The sequence below is a fragment of the Mytilus trossulus genome, chromosome 10 (assembly GCF_036588685.1).
Source record: "Mytilus trossulus isolate FHL-02 chromosome 10, PNRI_Mtr1.1.1.hap1, whole genome shotgun sequence".
NCBI lineage: Eukaryota > Metazoa > Mollusca > Bivalvia > Mytilida > Mytilidae > Mytilus > Mytilus trossulus.
Window position 1 is genome coordinate 13,331,705 of NC_086382.1, and position 22,072 is coordinate 13,353,776.

Genomic DNA, 22,072 nt, shown 5'->3' on the forward strand with positions numbered 1-22,072 from the left:
CGATTATTCAGTTATAGTCTGATGGATGACACTCACTATATTTGTAGGTTACCGATTTTATATCCCGAGCTTATTCTAAAATCTAGAAAAACATCGTGTCTCTTTTATAATGGTTTCGGGAACATCAAGACTGTCGAATTACAACAAAACTAAGCAAGAAAAACAAATATGACACACATAGAACATTGCGGTAAAATGTAGTTTTTAGCTTATATCTCTGAAACTAAAGCAATCTTGTTTCAACGACTTGACTCACAATTTGTATGTGATGTTTGATATTAATATAATGATTAAATTTTTGCTTTTTAAATAATTAATAAAATTGAGAATGGAAATTGAGAATGAGTCAAAGCGACAGCAACCCGACCATAGAGCAAAAAACAGGCGAAGGCCACCAATCGGTCTTCAATTTAGCGAGAAACTCCCGCACCCGGAGGCGTCCTTCAGCCTCTAAACAAATATGCATACTAGTTCAGTGATAATGGACGTCATTCTTAACTCCGAATTATATACAAGAAACTGAAATTAAAAAACATACCAGACTAACAAAGACCAGGGCTTCCTGACTTGGGACAGGCGCAAAATTGCGGCAGGTTTAAACATGTTTATTAAGATCTCAACCCTACGCCTATACGTCTAGCCAATGTAGAAAAACAAACGCACAACAATACTCACAATAAAACTCAGTACGTATAGGCGTAGGGTTGAGATCTCAATAAACATGTTTAACCCTGCCACGACTGAGTCCGATGTTAGAATATGAATCAAAAGAAAATAAACAAAATGACAATAATACGTAAATATTTAAAGACTACTAACAATAGCAGTTAACTGACATGCCAGTTCCAGACCTCAATTAAACTGATTGAAAGATTATGTCTTCATCATATTAATATCCGGCACAATCCCTCCTGTTAGGGGTTAAGTATTATACCATCATGAAACATACGACAAGAACATAACCCAGGTCATGGCAACAACTGCTTTAAGAATAAATGTGTTTAAGTAAATCCGATGCAAAGACCCTATAAGTGAATCAATATTAAAGCCAAAATATGCAATCTTTAATGACCTAACAATAGTATCGTAACTATATCCCTTCTTAATAAGTTTGTTTAAATGTTTTGTTAGCTTTTGAGGTGAATACTGACATTTGTGTGCTTTGTAAAGAGTATTACCATAAAAGATTGGATGTGAAATATCTGAACGTACTAGATATCTGCATGTTGAGTTATATTTACGAATGATGTACTTGGACCGATGATTAAATTTAGTAAATGTTTTGACTAGTTTGTGATATCGAAAACCCTGGTGTAACAATTTTTTAGTAGTACATAAATTTCTCTCGCTAAAATCTAATACGTTGTAACATACACGAGCGAATCGCACTTTTTTATTAAGCTTCCCGTTAATGATATAGATATCAAGATGGAGGAAAAGACAGTGGTCATTGTTAGTATTAGCTTTATTTAAATTTAGTTCAACAGGATAAATTGCTTTGGTATACATACTGAGGTCGTTATTATTGAGAGCCAATAGATCACTAAAAATCTAAAAGTTTTGTTAAATTTTTGTATCAAATGTTGTTTCGATGGGTCATTGCTGATTTTAGTCATAATTTGTTACTCATAACAATACAAAAACATGTCCGCAATAAGTGGTGCAAAGTTAGTCCCCACTGGAATTCCAATAACTTGACGATATGCGGATTCTCCAAAGCGTACAAAAATGTTATCAAGTAAAAATTCAAGCGAAAATATAGTATCAAAGCATGTCCATTACAAAGTTCTTTTGTTTGTTGCTACTACAAAATGACAGAAAAGAGTTTGAACATATTATGTAATGACATCCTGACTTTTAAATGTCCAGTTAATTAGGGATGTGATTATTTTTCTTAATAAGAAAAAATACTATTCTGTGTAAAATGTACGCAAAAGTAAATGAAAGAAAGCCGCTGGAATGCACTCCTGGTATCAGATAAGCACAATGAAAAAATGACAGCTAACATGAAATAAGTGCCAATAAATTAGTGAGTCTAACACTTGCTTTATCAAAAGCAAAATCTATATTTAAATTGATAATGATAAAAAATAATAATAAAAAATATGAAAATTTACAATTCAAACAATAGATCGATATCAAACAAAAGTTTTTCATTATCATTTTTCGGCTACAATGGGTATATGAAACATCCAATGTCGAATTATCAACATTGAATGAACAAAGAATGTTTCTGTCATGTTGTGCAACGAAATCTCTACATGCATTCTTTTCACGAATTTGGCTATACTTTTTGGACCTTTTGGATTATAGCTCTTCATCTTTTATATAAGCTTTGGACTTCAAATATTTTGGCCACGAGCATCACTGAAGAGACATGTTTTGTCGAAATGCGCATCTGGTGCAACAAAATTGGTACCGTTGATTTTATTACTACCACTGGGTCGATGCCTCTGCTGGTGAACTATTAGTCCCCGATGGTATCACCAGCCCAGTAGCCAGTACTTCGGTACTGGCATGAAAATACGGATTTTTTTGTGTTATTAAAATTTGCTGTTACAAAGTATTAAAAATTATTATAAATTAAGGAATGTGTCTTCCTCATGCAAAGCTCTGATTCCTTTCACGAATTTGGCTATACTTTTTGGACCTTTTGGATTATAGCTCTTCATCTTTTATATAAGCTTTGGACTTCAAATATTTTGGCCACGAGCATCACTGAAGAGACATGTTTTGTCGAAATGCGCATCTGGTGCAACAAAATTGGTACCGTTGATTTTATTACTACCACTGGGTCGATGCCTCTGCTGGTGGACTATTTGTCCCCGAGGGTATCACCAGCCCAGTAGCCAGTTCTTCGATACTGGCATGAAAAGGCGGATTTTTTTGTGTTATTAAAATTTGCTGTTACAAAGTATTTAAAATTATTATAAATTAAGGAATGTATCTCCCTCATACAAAGCTCTGATTCCTTTCACGAATTTGGCTATACTTTTTGGACCTTTTGGATTATAGCTCTTCATCTTTTATATAAGCTTTGGACTTCAAATATTTTGGCCACGAGCATCACTGAAGAGACATGTTTTGTCGAAATGCGCATCTGGTGCAACAAAATTGGTACCGTTGATTTTTTTACTACCGCACATGGTACATGCAGTGACACCACTAGATGTTTCATAGGATCCCGCGAAAAGTAGAAAATTGTCTGTTAACAGATATTTGTTGTACGCCGGACAGCCATTAAAACATCACCAAGGAAAGTTTGCCATGTTCTTTGTCAATTTCCGTGAAACTGATATAGCCCCAAAGGTTTTACCATGAACACCAATGGATATTCGTGTCAATTTGAAAGCCACGCGGAATCAATATCGGAGATGTTTAAGACAAATGCATCGATCCTGCTTGGCGTTTGTTTCTTTTATCTCCCTCGACATGGCCTATCATTAAAAGGTCCCTTTTGAGGATTTGTAAATTAATTGGTATACTGTAGAGGGTAATTATACAGTCCACAAACAATTGCATCCTTAAAAAGCCTCCTTAAATTACACCCCAAATTGTTTGTCATTAGTTGTTAGAAAGACCTGGGTTATATTCTGCTGTTTATCAAAGTGTTTTACAATAAGGGCGTGACATTCATGACATAAGCTTAACTTTACATGTCGAAAGTAAAAGCAAGAAAAAAGTAATACTTGAGTTAGAAAACGTTCGAACTCGAATTACGTCCGTTCAAATATTCCTGTCCTTCACATCTGTTCTAAAAATATATCAAGCGAAAAGTATTAGACATTAGTCTTAACAGTCCTTTTTAGCCAACTATGCATAGCTCTAATAATAATAATAATAAACTTGAGGATCTTAATAGCCTTTGTGATCACCTGGGTCTATGTGCATATTCAACAAAGGACGCTCTCCAACATTGTACACAAGAATATTATTCATGACAAAATACGTTTTTTGATCTTGTATTGCTAATCATGTGCTATTTAGATTCCTTCTATCTTGTTTAGTTTTGCTCAAAACACAAAAGAGGATAACAAATCCTCATTTAAGTGCAATTACTTCTATAAAGATTTTAACTTTGTTTATTTATCTTGTTTCAGAGGAAAAACTAGAGGGTTTCCCTAACGATCTTTTTAATAAAAATTTCTTGGTTTAATGAATGGACGACCTGAATGCCATAAATATATAAAAAAATCAACTACTTTACGTTGTCTTTTATTATTTTCACTGGACCTTTGCTAATCCTCATACCTTGATTATAGATATGACATTCTAATTGTACAGCCATGACCATTAGAGGGATTACGGGGGACCACAATGCCAAAATACGCGTGAAAATTAAGAAATAGTCAATTTTGAATAATGAAATAGATAATTGAATAATGGAATATGCTTCCTCGGCCCTTAAGCCTTATTACAGATATACCTTATACCTCATTCGAAAGCTTATTAATAGAGGAGCAAAAGGAATGTAGTGAGTGTGTTCCTCGTCGCCTATTAGAGGAGAAACGAAGGACCTCAATATCGAAATACGTGTGACTATAAAGACATAGCTTATTTTGAATAATGGAATGGACTGCTGCGACCAGTCAGCCTCTAATTCAAGAAACCTTAACACACCATTTGAAACCTTATTGATAGTGTAACAAAACTGTTTTAAACTGCGTTTATTTTGGCACCTCTAATGGTCATTGCGGGACATACTGTTTATAACCATGTTGTTCCTCTTTGTATAGCTATAGGCTATATACCTCTTGTTTCTCTGTTGTAGTCGAAATGCGCGTCTGGCGTATATACTAAATTTAGTCCTGGTATCTGTGATGTGTTTATTTGGATTTGAAAGTTATAGTGCAATAAAATTCATTTTAGAAAGGTGAGTCCTAATTTGGCCTTCAAAGATGGTTAATAAGAACACGAAGATTATTTTTACATGTTTTATGGCCTATTAACTGTTTGACTCACCGTATGTTCATAGCTAGACTGGCCATAGGTCCGGAAGTTAATGTTAATAATGTTTACAAACGCTTTTTTTTCTACACGAAGTTTTTGACCGATTTTACCAAAAAAACGAGATGAAAAACATATGATTTTAATTTGAATTCTTGATAGATATATGTTAACAGTAAAAACAGGTATTACTTCAAGCGATTGAAATTCTACTTCTGGTCAAAATTTGGGGAAATGTGTGCCCTCTTCTCCCCCACCCCCGACTTTTGTAATATTTGATAACAAAAAAAGCAGATTATTGCTATTGATACACAAAAAAAAAGAATTAAATTTTATTTCAATAATAATATCATTTTAACTATTTATATCATAGTGAAATCTATGAAAGATTCTCATTACATGCATATGCAAATGTATGCCACAAATTGATTGCTTTATTTGCAAGAAAGCAATTTAAAAGGGATGGTCAAATTCACGAGGGAAAATTCCCGCACCATGGGGCGTCCTTCAGGTGGCCCCTAAACAAATATATACTTGTTCAGTGATAATGAACGCCATACTAATTTTCAAATTGTACACAAGAAACTAAAATTAAAAATAATACAAGACTAACAAATGCTAGAGGCTCCTGACTTGGGACAGGCGCAAAAATGAGGCGGGGTTAAACATGTTTATGAAATCTCAACCCTCAACCCTATACCTCTATCCAATGTAGAAAAGTACGCGCATTTAATATTCAGTTCAAGAGAAGTCCGAGTCTGATGTCAGAAGATGTAACAATTTTTTTTTTAAACAGAATGACAATATAGGCTATATATACATGTTTACCAATTGTTTCTCTGTTGGTACGCTTTTGAATGACGTATAAGATAGCAATATGTTAAGTTTTCTAAAGAGTCATAAGGTATATTTGTTATTAGGGGCTGAAGGGTCGCAGCAGTCCATTCCATTATTCAAAATATCCATTTCAGTATTCAAAATTGGCTATTTCTCAATTTCGCGCGTATTTTGACATTTAAGTCCGCCGTAACCCCTCTAATGGTCATTGCGGCACAATCGACATAGCATAATTAGAGGATTAAGAATAGCAAAGATCTTATGAAACACATAGTGTTTTGATTTATATCTTACACAATTGTATATTAATTTGAAAATAAGTAAGATCATACGAAAATGACGAACTATGAAATACGGGCTATAGTGTCACAGTGAAAAAATATTATTCTATTTCATTATTCACTTTTCAATTAGAATACTGAAATTTAAACTATTTCATTTTTCATTATTCAACACTTTTAAATATCAATTCTCTGTAAATATAAAAATGAGCTGGCCATGACATGATACAGAATTCCACCAAATTTCACCTCAATACATTTAATGTCTTAATTTTCCAAAAAAAAATATTTGCCACTCCATAATCATAATGTGTCACCCTGTTGTTGCCATGGAAACATGACTTTTCAGGTAAAAATAAAGGTAATTAAAATTTTGTTAAATTTTTGTTTGAAGACTGCTTAATGTCATGAAAAATGTTCTCCAAGCTTATTTTAATGTTTTCAAAAGTTTTAATAGGCCAATATGCAGATTTATCAAGGTTTTCTACATTTTAAAGACTTTAGTGGTTCTACAGTGTTCCATAGATCCTTAAAATCTGTAGATGATTTCATTCCTTTCCACACTGATTTCAAAGTACTATCTGACCTAAATATAATCTATATTATATAAATAACCAAGTAAACTTGTAAATTGAATGGGATATTTAAGCATGTCCTTAAAAAAGTATTAAGAAAATCTTCATTATTCATTATTGATAATATAGAGTTATCTCCCCTGGTAGAACTCTTCTGGTCTAAAGCACACATGTACACAGGAAGTATACACAAATGGGAGAAACTTTGCAGACGATATCAGTGAACAGTCAGTGTTAAAACAATAGTTATGGTCTGTAAATAACCATGTCCTTCTGTAGCTTTAAAAGCTCACAGATATGTGAATGTGTAGGTGAAAATTCCCCACTGACTTCTTTGTCATCAGAATTACAGTCCATTGTTCTTACTGAGGCTGGTCTACTGCCAAGTGATATTACACAGAAGTTTCAAGTGTGTAGTGAACATTTTCACAGGTTTTTGAATAAAAACAAAGCAGGTTGCAAATCAAAGATATGTGGGATACCTGATATAATTTCCTCTCACAACAAAGACAACAAAATATATGGAGGATGGTATGGGGTAAAGGCAGACAGAAATGTATCTTTGGAAAAAGTGAAAGAGATTCATGCTAGAACAGGAATCATAGTTCCAGTTGGAACTCGTAAGTACAATAATTAAAATGATTTCTTTTTTTATAATTTAGTATCATAATTTGTTATTTATATTTATTAACCAGCTTGGGGATAACATCAAAAGTTCAATGTAGGATAAAAAACTTAATTCACATAGTGTTTTTTTCACTGACCCCCACCCCCCTATTAACTTGATTTGGGCAAAATTGATTGAACAATAGGGATATATATGTAAAAATTGATCTTAGATATACAAAATTTGCAGAAGTTTACCCCCTCCCCATAAAAACCTACAAAGCAGGCGCAGATCCGACTGTCATACATGTCATATAAAGGGGTATATCAAACATCATGATACATTAAAATAGTTTACCCCTAGCACTGAAAGTCTGAATACCAAAATAATTTATAATGATTCTCCCAATTTATTTTTATTAAAAAGATATTAAAATATTTGTTGAATATTAAATTAAAGTTAAACAAAAATTTGATTGGGTTAATTTTTCTATCAATTTTGAACTGAGAAAAATGACAGATACAGACGAATTTTGTTAAAAGATCTGACAGTGAATTTTTATTCAATGCAAAATACATGTACATGTAGGTGTTGTGTTTCTATTGACATTCAGTATACTTCACCATTTTTTATATATATATTGAGAGAGAAAAAATGATACTTCTAGTTTATGTGTCTGTTATTTTAAAGTGCATAGTACATGTAGTATTAATTTCTTCTACAGTTCATAGTTTTATTGAAAACTTGAACTATGTACAAATTACAATCAATATTAGTGCAATAAGCAAGGGCAGAAAATTAACATTATTATTATTGAATATGTGGGTTCATTCAGTACTTTAAAACCTCAAGTCATATATACATGTATATATTGCATATATATATCATTATGCAAAATTGTGTTATCCCATTTTTTCAGTACAAATAAACTCATCAAATTTTTTGTTGAATTTGCACATAAGGGTTGAACTCATACATGACATATGATGGAACAAAAACAAACGTAAAATAAACAGAGTCCTGATAGCCTGTTAATGGATAAGCTTACTGTGGTTTATGTTTTTAAAGACTCAGTTATCATCTGATATAAGTAAACATTTTTTTTATGCAGTGTTTGATGAACAGTGACAACCTTGGTGATACATGTAGCTATCAATATGAAGAACAGTATAATCTCAGACCTAATCGACTTAATAGTGGATATAATGTAAGTATCATTGAAAATTTCATTTATATAAAAATTTGCAGTATTAAAGCTAGATACAATAAAGTAGGCCCACTCACAGCCATTTGCTGGTTGGGTCAACGTTAACGGAATGACATCATGTTTTCGATTAATGATGTTTGAATTGATTCTATTGAATAGGAAGTTATATAAAAATTTGTCTATATGTTGAATGTTACTCTGAATTTATTTTGCTACATAACGAGACCACAGACCACATCTTAGCCCTATACAACAAGATGAAGCATCTCCTTTTCGTCATGGCTAAAGACTAAAAGATTTCAAGAACTTTCAATGTACTAACTGCATATTTGATAATTTGGTTCATTTGAGATCACTCTGATCGTAAAGCTGTTTATTCAATCTGACTTTTGTTCCCGGCACATTTAAGGAATGACTGTAATATTTTTTCTGTCTTTGAAGAAATAACATAAAAAATTTGGTGCACACTGAATAACACGCGTAGCAGGTTATTTAACAGTGTGCACCAAATTTTTCTGTTATTTGAATAGACAGAAAAAAATATTACAGTCATTTCTTATAATTTAATTCTAAATTCCATTCAGATTCCATTTTAAACCTTGAAAACCATGAAAAAATGTTGATGACGTCACGGTCACATGACTAAATTATGTCTATAGGCTCATAACAAAATTACGCCAGCCAATCAGAAGACACGTTACATCCAAAATTAAATTATTGTGCAATGTAGAGGATATATGTAAATGTGGGTTCTGTTTGCCTGAATTTGTAAGCGCTCAAGAATTTTTATTTCTTAACTGATTGACTTCAAACTTACAAACAAGCGTTAACGTGAAAATCTCTTGGCCAAGTTAAAATTTGGGAAAATCCTATTTTATAGGGGTTATTGCCCTTTGATTATTTTTTTTTAAATGAATTTCATTTGTAAACATTCTAGCTTTTTTATTTTTTAATTAATTGACTTTCAATTTATATACAAGCTTCATAGTAAGAAAAGCATGCATTTGTTATTTCAGCAGTAATTTTTCAAATCCCATTAAACACATGACATGTTAAATAAATATAGCATTAAAATTATTTTGTCTGTATTAATCAAAGGCACACATTTATTTGTGAATTTTTATTTATATTTTTAAAATAACATTTATTTTCAGTTTGCTGTACATGCTTCCACATCATCAAGTCAGGAAACAACCAGTTATTTTGAAACTGAAAGTTGCTGCAATACTGATAGTCAGGGTACAGAAGCATCTGTTATCAGAATTGATAGACTTGGAAACATGTGACATAAGCCCTGTAAAGTGTCTAACTGAATCTTTAGAGAAGTCAAGTGAGAGAACAAAAAGAAGATATTTATCAAAAGCTAATACTTGTATAACTGCTCTACTGAACACTATTTGTCCTGATGATTCTGAGTTCATCAAACATTCTCTTTTTGGAGAGCAAGAAAATGACAAAAATAAAACCACAAGCTCTTTGTTGGATGCTATTGTCAGCTCATACATGGTTGCAAACACCTCAACGTTGAGGAGACAGTTATTATCAATAGCAACAAATGATTACAGTTTTGCAGAAGTCAGTGCCAGTATTCCAGGATTATCTCACTACAAGTTTTATTCTGCTAAGAAACATGCACAAAATATTGGTTTAGGTGTTCCTGCACAATCATCAAAGATTCCTCGTTCTAAAATAAATGATGGACAGCTTGACCATTTTTTAGACTTCATTACTTCAAACCACTTGATCAAAGATTTACCAATTGGAGAAAAAACATTACAGCTTTCAACTGGAGAACTCATTCAAACACCAAATGTAATCAGAAGTATTGCCCCTGCAACAATCATCAGGCAGTATACACAGCTCTGTGAGGATGAAAACATTCAGCGTTTAGGTATTTATTTCATTTGGATTACAATTCTGCATTAACAGTTTGATTTTATGAATTTAGTATGTTTGCTGATGACGTCAGCCATTTTGTTAACAAAATTTAAGGTTTTCTGGCTAATCCCATTTCATTGGATTACCTTAAAATATTAAATGTCCAAAAACATTTTATTTTTAACCGCCCTTTTTGGTTGTAGCATGCTCACCTTGGGGTGGCATGTCTTCCTGTAGACTGTTACCTTGTGTGGTAGCATTAAGTTAAAGATCGGGTTCAGCTTGTCCGACTAGTACAAAGCAGGCTTCATTTCATATTTATGTTCATTACATACATACACTTCATGTGAAATATTGTCAAAGATTGGTGTTCTTTTTTTTCTTCTTAAACTATTTTAATTCCATTTGCAGGCACAAGTACTATGTACAAGATTTTGACCGACTGCAGTGCTTCAGTCAGACAGTCTATGGAGGGTCTTGACTACTATATTTCTGAGGGAAGTCGAGCATTTACAGATCTCACAGAAACTGTAGAACAGTTAGATTTAACCTTGGATGAAAAGAAGAAAACACTGGATAATTTGGTGGTAGCAAAGCATTACCTAAAAACAGATTATAAGGTTTTTATTAGTTTTTATATTCCCTTTTTCATACGACTTCAAAATATTTTGTGGTTGTACATTGTTATAAGGTTATGGGTCTGTTATCCATCCATAAAAATTATGGTTTTGTGTCTAATTTGGGATATTAATAGAGCCTTATGAAATGTTTACATATTTTATTGGCATATTACTTTGGTTATTTTTTTAATTTGGGATTCTGGTGCCACATGTTTCTAAAAGAAAGGGCCAAAAAAGGTCTGATATAGTACTTTTGTTCCCCTCCCCCTCAATACAAAGTTTTTGGGGGTGTATAGGAATATGACTTTCAAAGCAACCATTATCAGGGTCTTTTATAGCTGACTATATGAGGTATGGGCTTTGCTCATTGTTGAAGGCTGTATGGTGACCTATAATTGTTAATGTTTGTGTCATTTTGGTCTTTTGTGGATAGTTGTCTCATTGGCAATCATACCACATCTTCTTTTTTATATTATTCTTTATATTTATATATATAGAGAGAAAGAGTATATATATATATATATCTTTTCAGAAGCCAATCCAAAGATTGAATCAACTAATTTTTTTTTCAGCTACATGTAAATACATCATCATCCATAGCAGACCATTGTTGTTCGTATGCTTTGAGTGAAGAAAAAGGACCCTTCTGCCAAAAATGTGATAACCATTCGCATACTGATGAATGCCAACAGTGTAGTTTTGTTGATGAAACACTATCTTTTATTTCAAAGAGTGCAATTGAAAGACACTGGGATAATCCTGAAGCTGTGCTCTTTAAGGTATTTTTAAATTCTGGTAAAATGTTATGTTCTTCTTCATTACTAAGTTACTGTGTGACTAATACAGATGTGAGACAACATCTTATCAAATTTTATTCCTCATGATAGTTTTTGGTTTTAGTGTAGATAGATCCAATCTTTTCTCAAGTACTAAATATAAAAAAATTTACATGTATGCGACTTGGTATAGGAGATGCAGCACCGCATGAGACCATCCTTCCAAAACATGTAAATTTGACCTACATTTCACATTTCTCTGGTTTTTAGATCACCTGGCCTAAAGGACCAAGTGAGCTTTTTTCATTATTTGGCGTCCTGTGTCCGTGGTTCGCAAATGTTTACAAAAATCTGTTCCAAAACTACTGAGCCAAATTAAATCACACTTGGTCACAATCATCATTGGGTATCTAGTATAAAAATTGTGTCCAATGACCCAGCCCACCAACCAAGCTGACCAACTTGGCAAAAAAAAGTACATAGGTGTAAAATGCAGTTTTTGACTAGTATATATCTGAGACCAAAGCATTTAGAGCAAATTTGATATTAGTAAAATTATTCATTAAGTAAAGATCTAACCGCCCTGAAATTTTTAGACAAATCAGGCAACCAGTTGAATTGGTAATTTTAAGAAAATTTTGCATTTTTTTGTTATTATCATCACCAAAACAAAATTTGATCATGAATTCTACATTTCTATTCTCCTCTATATTATGTGTCCTTTGTTTAATATGCTACTTGCACACAGGCCAAGGATGAGCGACAGGCTCTTTAGAGCCTCTAGTGTAAATTCTAGATATAATTGTGAGAATGAGGTGAATATGAACTTGAACATAAGCACAAGTGTTATTGTATTTTGTTCTTATAAATTTACAAATTTATTGTTTTTATTTTAGGTTGAAAAAGCAATAGCTGATATCTATGAATGGAAGAGTCATATCCTTCGATCAAAAATTCAAGAAAAGGCAAGACAAGCTGTTGTGAACTGTCTTGGGGAAAATGAGGCTTTCATGGTAGCTGACTGGGCCATGAAATTTTTACCGCGAAAGTTTAGAGAGGGCCAGACAGATTGGTTTGGAAAGAGAGGCATTAATTGGCACATCACTGTTACTATGTTAAAATCAGAGGGAAGAGTGAAATTTCTTACACATGTGCATATATTTGAACAACCAACCCCTCAAGATGCAGCTACAACTGGAGCTATTCTGGTCGATGTGGTTCAAATTCCATCTGTCAAAAAGGTCAACATATGGTCAGATAATGCCGGTTGCTACAAAAGTACATTGACCATTGCCACTTTACATCAAGAGCTAGACAAGAAAATAAAATCCTACAATTTTTGTGAGGCTCAGGATGGGAAGGGCGCATGTGACAGGAAGGCATCCCATATCAAGTCGGCTATAAAAAGATATGTAAACGAGGGCAATAATGTGACAACTGCACACCAAATGAAACTGGTATGTTAATTATAGTAATGAGTTTAAGAATATTTGATATGCAATTAAAGTCAAAGTATAACCCTAGAAAGCTTGAATGAGGTCTGTCAGTCCAGCAAATCAGCTTTCCACACGTTTCATGCTTGAAGATATTGGTTTGATATTTGGTATATAGTATAACCATGAAAAGTTACAGTCTGATGATTTTTTTTGCAGAGTTATTGTCCTTGGACTTGTAAAATTCACTCAAAATGTATTTAACCTATCAAGTGCATGCCAAATTCTAATGCAATTATTTTGTATCAATGGATCTGATTGGATGACAGTTAGCGTAAAATTCTCTATCTCCTTGTCTGTTACTTAGAAAGCCGACATTTTGAATTGCTGAATGTTTTGACATGTAATTTCTACTATAATAAGCAAAAAAAAACCTCACATGTTGCACCTAAAAATCTTCTGTTTATAAATTTTATTACATTCTGAAGCTGCACAGAAGCCAGAAAACGCCTGGTGTTTATGTTTGACCTTTGAAGCATACATATGATGTCACCTAGTGTAGGGACCAAAGAAGATAACTTCTTTTCGCGAAATTTTATTTCTTTTATTAATTTTTTTCAGGCAATTGATTCGCAACAAAGAGGCCAGTACATGGTGAAAGTGATAAGTCCTGTTATTAATGCTGATGATGATAAGGTCTCACTTAGAAGTATTCCATTGATTTCTATGCTCCATAATTTTAAGTTTACTGATAATGGATTGCAAGTTTGGAGAGCTTATGATATTGGTCAAGGTAATATAATTTTATGATTTACTTATCAGCTCAACTGTAGCTTGAAGAGCCATTTTATTCACTTTGGATATCAATGTTAACATTTCTCAAGAATATTTCATTACTCCAGAGAATGGAAGAAAGTTTCCTTCTATTATGATTTTCAACTGTATCAATTTCTGCTACCCACATAATTGTTTCTAGATAAATAGTTTAAGTGAACAACAATATGTTGCCTCTCATAACGTTATTTTGTTAATCAATAATGGTACCTCTATCTTGTTACACAATGTGATATCTCCTAACCAAATTGACAAAATCATAACTAAAATGGTTTGCATAGATAATAAAGGGAAGAAATAATGTCTATTTTTGATACTACAGGTGACCAGTTAAAAAAAAAAACCCTAGGGGTTATGTCATTTGACCTTCAGCATTTATCTGTTATAAATTCACAACTAAAGAAATTTTGCTCTATACATGAATCTTCATGTTTCATACAATATTCTGTTGTAATTGACAGTCCTAAAAATCAACCCAACAATATTAGATCTGTAAATTTGCTTTCAGAATTTTTTTGTTCTTCCCTCGCTGGGATTTGAACCCATACTACTGAGATATCGTGACTCCAAATCCCCTGCACTGTAGCTGTCCTGCTTGACCACACGACCACCTGAGCTATATGTACTTCAGTATATTGATATTAGCATCCATACAAAATCCCTCTTGATTGATTTATATAAAATAATTTATTTGCTTATATTTTACATTTTTAGGAAAGTTGATATCATGGAACAGCATTATTGATCATCATGATTGGTCGTATACCCAGTTTGCTACCGTGGTTTCAGTAGTTGTTGACAGAGGTAGTTATGTTTTATTGAAAAAACTGTGTATATGTAACAATTATATGTGTTTCTTTGTGAAATTATTTCAAAAGATACAATAAAAAAGATTTAACATATAAATTCATGATACAGAATCCTTGTACATACATGACAAAAAAAACAACAAATAAAAAGTGTTTTTATTATTGTTTTTGTAATAAAGTTAGGCCTTCAACATGGAACAAAAGCTCACACCTTCACAACTATTTAATGGCACAACACTTACAAGGTCATGTATAGACAACTTTTATGTTATATTATGATGGATTTTTTTATATATTTTGCATGATGTCTTTCCATGAAAACTATGTTTTGTTTAGTATAACAAAACACTTAATTTTCTATTAATGTTTTTGTAGAGGATGATGATGGTGATGATGATGAGGAGGATGATAATGAAGATGAAGATACACAAAATGAGAGTAATGATGAAAATAAAATTACAGAGCCAGTTCCTAAGAAGAGACGGACAATATCAAAAATCTTTACTTGTCCTGAGGAAGGATGTACACGTTCTTTTAAACATTCATCTTCACTAGATCAACACATCATGTTGGGGAACTGTAATGTGAAGGAAGAAAAACTTAGCCTGGCAGATAGAACAAAGGTTTTATATGCTCAGAAGTTGGAAGATGGGAATTTAGGAGTGTCATTTACCAAACAATCTGACAACAACAACAATGCTGCTACTGACAAACTAAACAAAGGATGGGCATTAAAAGTGAACAAACCAAAAACCATTTTTTCATTAGACCAAAAGGCTTACTTGCATGAAAAATTTATGATTGGGAAAACAACTGGAAGAAAAGAGGACCCATCAAAAGTAGCTGAGGAGATGCGATATGTCTTAAAAAATGGAGAAAACAGGTTCACTAGATCTCAATATCTAACCTCACAACAAATAGCTAGCTATTTCTCAAGACTTGTGCAAAAAGAAAAGAAGATCGATGAAACAGATTTAATAGCTGCAACTGCAGACAGTAAATGTTCTGTTTTGAAAAGGAAGGTTTTGAAAGAATGTTCTCTATAATTTTAGAATAAGATGTTTATCAGTGAAATATCTGTATTTTATAAGTCTTTTTAAAAAACTTGTTTGTTTTAATATTTATATTAACTGTAAATTCAAAAAGTAATGAATGTATTTATTATTGCAAATCTCTGACCAGTGACAAACTTTTTTGTATAGGAAAATCGGCTCTAAAAATGTCAATGCCAATTTAGGTTATTGCAAACCTGATTCTTACATTTTTCACATTTTTCCCATTAATAGAAACATTCCAATAATTTTATAATTTTCAGTATACCTTTTATAACACCTGTGCATAAAAACACAACCTTGATCATGACATTTTCATTGATTTTTGGGCAGGGAAAGGGCACTGAAAGATAAAAAAAACTATTAACCCCAAAATTTATATATTTTTTCTCCCCACTACCACAAATTTAATGGAGAGACATATTGTTTTGGCTTATTCGTCTTTCCTTCACACAGTTTATCAGTGCAACTCCTGTTGAACTAAAGAACTGAATTTTATGATGAAACTTGGTATGTAGTTGTGCATGTGAACAGGAAATTTTGATCAGCTAAATTTGTTGAAGTTATGCCCTTTTGAACTTACTTTACCTCTGAAACTACTAAACGGAAGGAGACATGTTTTTAGACGAAGACAAACTTTAATTGAAGTTATGTTTGTCAGTCCCTGATGAATCCAGATGATAACTTGAGAACCAATCAAAAAATGTGTAACAATCTTAACACAGTGTTTTAATCCTATAAACAACAGATCAAGTTCAGTTTTCATCTAAATCCAACAAAAAGTTTTATGATTTATGCTATTTTTAAGTTTATGCCATCTGACCCCCTCTCCCCCTTTTTTGGAAGGGTCCAGATGACAACTGGAAAACAGATAAACCTTTAATTTAAAACTTTACACAGTGTTTCAGTACTATAAACAAAAGTCTCCTTCAATTTTCATTTAAATTGAACAAAAAATGTGAGAATTATGCTATTTTCAAGTTTTTAAGTTTTGCACCCCCTTCTCCCCCCCCTTCCCCCCCTTTAAAAGTTTCTTAATGAAAACCTGAAAAATTAATTAACCTTTATAAAATTTGGCTGAGGCTCATTATTTTTGTTGATTGTTTAGTGAAATATTTTGCCAAGAGACAATATATTGCAATTTGAAATGAACTACCCTTTCCATGGAAATATGCATATTTTGCAATTTTTTGTCATTTTTTAGGATTTATGTACAGAAAGGTCTTGAAATTTCCCACAATTTTTTTGGGGGGGTTAAAATCCAACTATATATCATCTACGTATATTACCATTAGTTTAATTTCAAATCAGTGTGCAAAGGTAAAAAAAATCTATTCAAAATAGGCTCCCAAAGGGAATTTTCTTGATTTGGTAAAATGCCAAAATTTGTATATATAAAGTGCCGTTTTAAATTATGCAAAATTATTTTTATGAATATTTTTTTTATATGATAAGAAACTTGAAATACAGTAGTTTAAGATAAATAACAGCATATTCCACTGTATTGTAAATATTATACTATATTTTGTCAATTAAATTGGTCAGAATTGCAGTTTTTGTGTTTTTTCTCAGGAGGCCATTGTATGAAAAATAGGTAACACCGTTTCCATAGCAACCCATCATTTTGGTGATTTTTTTTTATTGAAAATATTAATGGCAATGTAGTGTGACTACACACAATAAGTTTAAAGAAATTTGAAAAGGTAGTGTGGCCAGCCAGTATTGACATTGTTTGATAATTACAGAGAATGGAAAAAAAACGTTGAATAGTGAATAATGAACTTTTTCATTATTCATTATTGAATTTTGAATAATGGAAAATGAATAATAACAGACGTACTCCAGAGCAGTATTTGTATGGATTGTACGGGGGAAACAGCTTTATGTGATCAGAAACTTATCTAAATTATAGAATTGAAAACAAAATGCGAGAAGACAGCTTTAAGAAAATGCTTTGAGAATATCATTAGATACAATAGGGTCACCGTGCGGTTTTTTTTCCTGCTAAAATTTAAGATAGCAAAAGTTCAGAAAATGCACTATGTCCCCAAAAAATGCCAATTTAAAAACATTAAAAATCAAATAAAATCTACGTTTGTAAAAATATTTATCAGTTGAATTTTGTAACAATGATTAAAAATTAGACCTTAGGTTTTCATGTTATTTACAATCCAAGGATGCAAAAGACACTTCATTTTAAGGGCAATAACTCCAATAAGTAGTCGCCTTCATGTTGTCTTTATTGTAGACTTAAGATATAAGGTAAAAAACGCGCCCCCCCCTCAAAAAAAAAAAAAAAATAAATCATCATCAATGGACATTATCTGTATTAAGAAGTCGATTAACAATTTTGATCATGTTTGTAGAACTGATCTTGCTGATCACCGTTAATTTTTTCTGTATCTATTATAATTTTCAAGATAGTAGGCAAAACTGTTGGTCATTTTAAGGCTATTAATCATATATAAAAAAAATAGGAAATGAGTCCATGGGACACAGCTAATGCCCCCTCTTGCATATTACTTTAGAAGGGGACATAACTTGATAGCGACAAAAGTGCACTACCCACATTTGTACTTGATATAACTTCTGTTGTAATAAGTATTGCATTTCCGCTAATTTTTCAAAGTCCCAATACTACGTTTCCGCACATTTAAAGTATACGTTTCCGCAATTTGTATTTATTACTTTTCTGGAAATTTACCTGATAAATTAAAAATATTTGAATATAATTATATGAGATAAGTATTTAATTCTAATCTTTTTAATAAAGAAAAGGTTCTGATCTTATTTCTTCAATATATAAGATATAACTAGTTGACTCTGGTAAGGATTTTGGTAAATGGCTAACACATTTCTTTGGTTTGGCTTACAATGACATGATTTAAGCATGCTTTGTTGAATTAATAGCCGATTCTCCATCTGACGGTAGATGCATGAAGTTTGCGGATTACATATTGGAGTTTTATAAAGATAGCAATTCGATATTTCCACCAACCATTTGGGCATCACATTCTGACCCCAACCAAAAGACAACAACGAATGATGCCGAGTCTTTTCATGCCCATCTGAAAGAGTAGAGTTACGCTAGCCATCCTAACATTTTTATCTCTGTCGATGAGTTGTTGAAACTGCAAACTACATCTAACATAAAGATGTGAACTCTAACTGTAAAAGTACCCGTTCGGAAATATGAAAAGGAGAAGAAGGACTTCCTTCTTGAACAAAAAACAAAAAAATCGTAAACGGTGAATGTACTACTGTGGACTTTGTACGACGTGTTAGCTAGACATATTCTGCCAGAACTGACCAGATATAGCGAATAAGAGCCGACTTTTGAACATACGTTTTCATCCATTTTAATGATGATTTGTTCTTGCATGTTTTGATGACCTTTAACTTAATAAATTTTATTTTTTTTAATTATGGCTTTGCTTTCGATCAACAGGTATTCCTTAATTATTTGCGGAAAATTAATAATTTGTTTTTTGTGGAATAGTTACTTTTTTTCCGGAAAAGACAGATATTTATTTGCGGAAACGTAAACTTTTTTTTTCGGAAACGTCATCTTTTTTTTTTTCGGAAAAGTAATGCCAATTTGCGGAAACGTAAAACGCCGAAGTATTGTGTATAAATTTCATACAATTTGCTTGAGGCCGTTAGTTTTCTCGTTTGACTTGTTTCACATTGTCATTTTGAGGCCTTTTATAGCTGACTATGCGGTATGGGCTTTGCTCATTGTTAAAAGCCGTACGGGAACCTATTGTTGTTAATTGTGTCATTCAGTCTCATGTGGAGAATTGTCTCATTGGCAATAATACCACATCTTCTTTTTATATTAAGTTAAGAAACACAAACGATAAAGGCAGTATTTCCCCCATTTATATAGGGCATAAGAGGAAAAGTGAGGCCATCAAAGTTCATACTTGACCTGTGTTTTGTGGTATACTCATTGCATACAAGCTTCATGCCATTTTTTTAAAGGCAAACTGAAGATAAAGTATGGATATAAAAAGTTATGCAGTTTTTTCCATTACAAAACTCTAGAGCAGCAAAAGTGACGCCATCAAAATTCAAACTTGATCTGGGATGTGTGGTAATAAGTATTGCGTTTAAGTTCCATAATATTGGGTTGGGGCGAACTATAGTTAAAGAATGGAAACCAATTTTGAACGTCATCTGACAGTTTTGACAATTGGTACAGCTCAACATCCTGGTGTTGTCAGTTTTTTTTCTCTTTTTAATGGTTTTCAAAATAATAGACAAAACTTTCATTTTACCCCGTATGTTCTATTTCAGTCATGTTGGTCATCTTGGTTAGTAGGCGAGGTAATCAGGCATATTTCTTTTTAAATAAGATACCCTAATGATGATTTTTCGAAGTTCAAAATAAAACATGCAAAAATATACACCTTTTTATATCGGACATAAAGCAAAATCAGCGGACAAAAAGCAAAACGGACAAAAAGCAACGGACAAAAAGCAAAAGTTTCGGACAAAAAGCAAAATTATCGGACAAAAGGCAAAACGGACAAAAAGCAACGGACAAAAAGCAAAAGTGTCGGACAAAAAGCAAAATTATCGGACAAAAAGCAAAAGCGGACACAAAGCAAATTGCGGACAAAAAGCATCGTATCAAACGACAACCAAAACTACCACTGAACACCGACAAAGGCAAACTTGGCAGTTATTTTTCATTTCAAGATTGTTTTCAAGAAGAACAATTTTCAAGAATCAGTGCTCACCCATTATATTAGGAACTGAAAATGCCAGATTGTCAAAAAATTGTATTGCAAGATCTGAGCGCTAATGTTTATATTGTACAGGTGATTGTCAAAAAATTGAATTGCAAGATCTGAGCGCTACTGTTTATATTGTACAGCTGATAAAGTTGAGGATGAGCGTCATTTGTTAACCGAATGCTCACTACATAATAGCTTGAGGAATGAACTCTTTTAGCATAGTTCTAGCACTTGTAAGAACTTTTTTTAAAAAGTTAGATAAACATGATAAATCTTCGAAATTTGTTTTAATGTTAACACAAGAAAACTTTACTATTATGGGAGAAAATGATCATTCTATTGTTACATGTAGCTCTTTTGACTTATGTAGAACGGGTCTTGATACTGTTATTTGATATCAATGTGTTAGTAGTTTTTTTTCTTTTTTGTTTTGCACGGCCGATACTCGGCTAACCGAGAGATTGGTCGGTTAATTCTATATTGAGTATGCGGCTGTATGGGCGGTTGGTCTGTTAATCGGGTTTTGTTAAATATACATATTTTTGGCATATTATGAGAACCAAATAAAAAAAACAAAAGTGTCTGACAAAATGATATCTATCATAGAACATTTTCCACCTGTAAAAACATTTCATAGTCTGCACAGTTTTCAGCAAAACTAAAAGGTGTCGCGCAAGTATGTAGTATTTATAAAAACGCATAGCATTTTTTTTTAATAAGAGACGAAACAAAAAAATTAGATATCATTTGAAGGACATAAAATAGTACTTTGGTTCTAAAAATTAAATGGACATTAGTAAATACTTCTTAATTTTAATATAACGTAAATGGTACCACGTTTTAGTGATACTTATTGGAATAAAGTCTGTTAATGGGTTGGACAATTAAAGTTGTGTCAGTTAAGAGTTATTTAGCCACGACAATAGTTTTGCTACCTTTCTATTTTCCCATTGAAAAAGTTCAGAATGAGATGATCTTGAGTAAAATAAAAATGTCAATACAGTGCAACAGTATCCCTCTAGTAGGAGCATTTTTATTTTGACTTTCTTTGCATTTTATTAAAGGGTGTCTCACTTCAATATAGCGTTACTAGTATATGAATTGGCCGCTGGAATATGCATGAATTTATTATTAACTTTTTCTATCAGCCTTAATGTTTGTGTCTGTTCAAAGTAGCACGTTCTAAAATCTGACTGAAAGTGTCTTTTTAATACAACACGGGTACACTTAACGTGGTGTCGTTCTCATATGCACGTGCTATTTGTCACTGGACGTTAAACAATTGGTTCTTTTCTTCTATTACTTATTCATATGTTGTTTACAAATTATTCTAAAGAAGTACATGGAAAGGAGCAAAGTCAGCTACATTTGGATATCTTAAGTTTTAATTCATTTCATTCATTAGTTTAGTTTAAACGTATTTGTGTATAGTGGATTGAGAAACAAGTTTTGCAGCTTATTGATTTATAACAAT

The 22,072-nt window shown here is 32.4% G+C and overlaps 1 protein-coding gene and 1 long non-coding RNA gene across 2 annotated transcripts; both read left to right on the top strand.

The window, feature by feature from the left end:
• Positions 1-6,987: 6,987 nt before the first annotated feature.
• LOC134686040 (uncharacterized) lies at positions 6,988-9,715 on the top strand. The gene is made up of 3 exons (XR_010101511.1): positions 6,988-7,260; positions 8,359-8,454; positions 9,609-9,715. It is a non-coding gene; the product is annotated as an uncharacterized LOC134686040 (long non-coding RNA).
• A 16-nt stretch (positions 9,716-9,731) lies between these two features.
• LOC134687707 (uncharacterized) lies at positions 9,732-13,995 on the top strand. The gene is made up of 5 exons (XM_063548165.1): positions 9,732-10,345; positions 10,744-10,952; positions 11,525-11,731; positions 12,625-13,185; positions 13,783-13,995. Exons 1-5 carry the CDS (start codon positions 9,958-9,960, stop codon positions 13,969-13,971), a joined length of 1,554 nt encoding a protein of 517 aa, XP_063404235.1. The 5' UTR covers positions 9,732-9,957; the 3' UTR covers positions 13,972-13,995.
• The last annotated feature ends 8,077 nt before the right edge of the window (positions 13,996-22,072 follow it).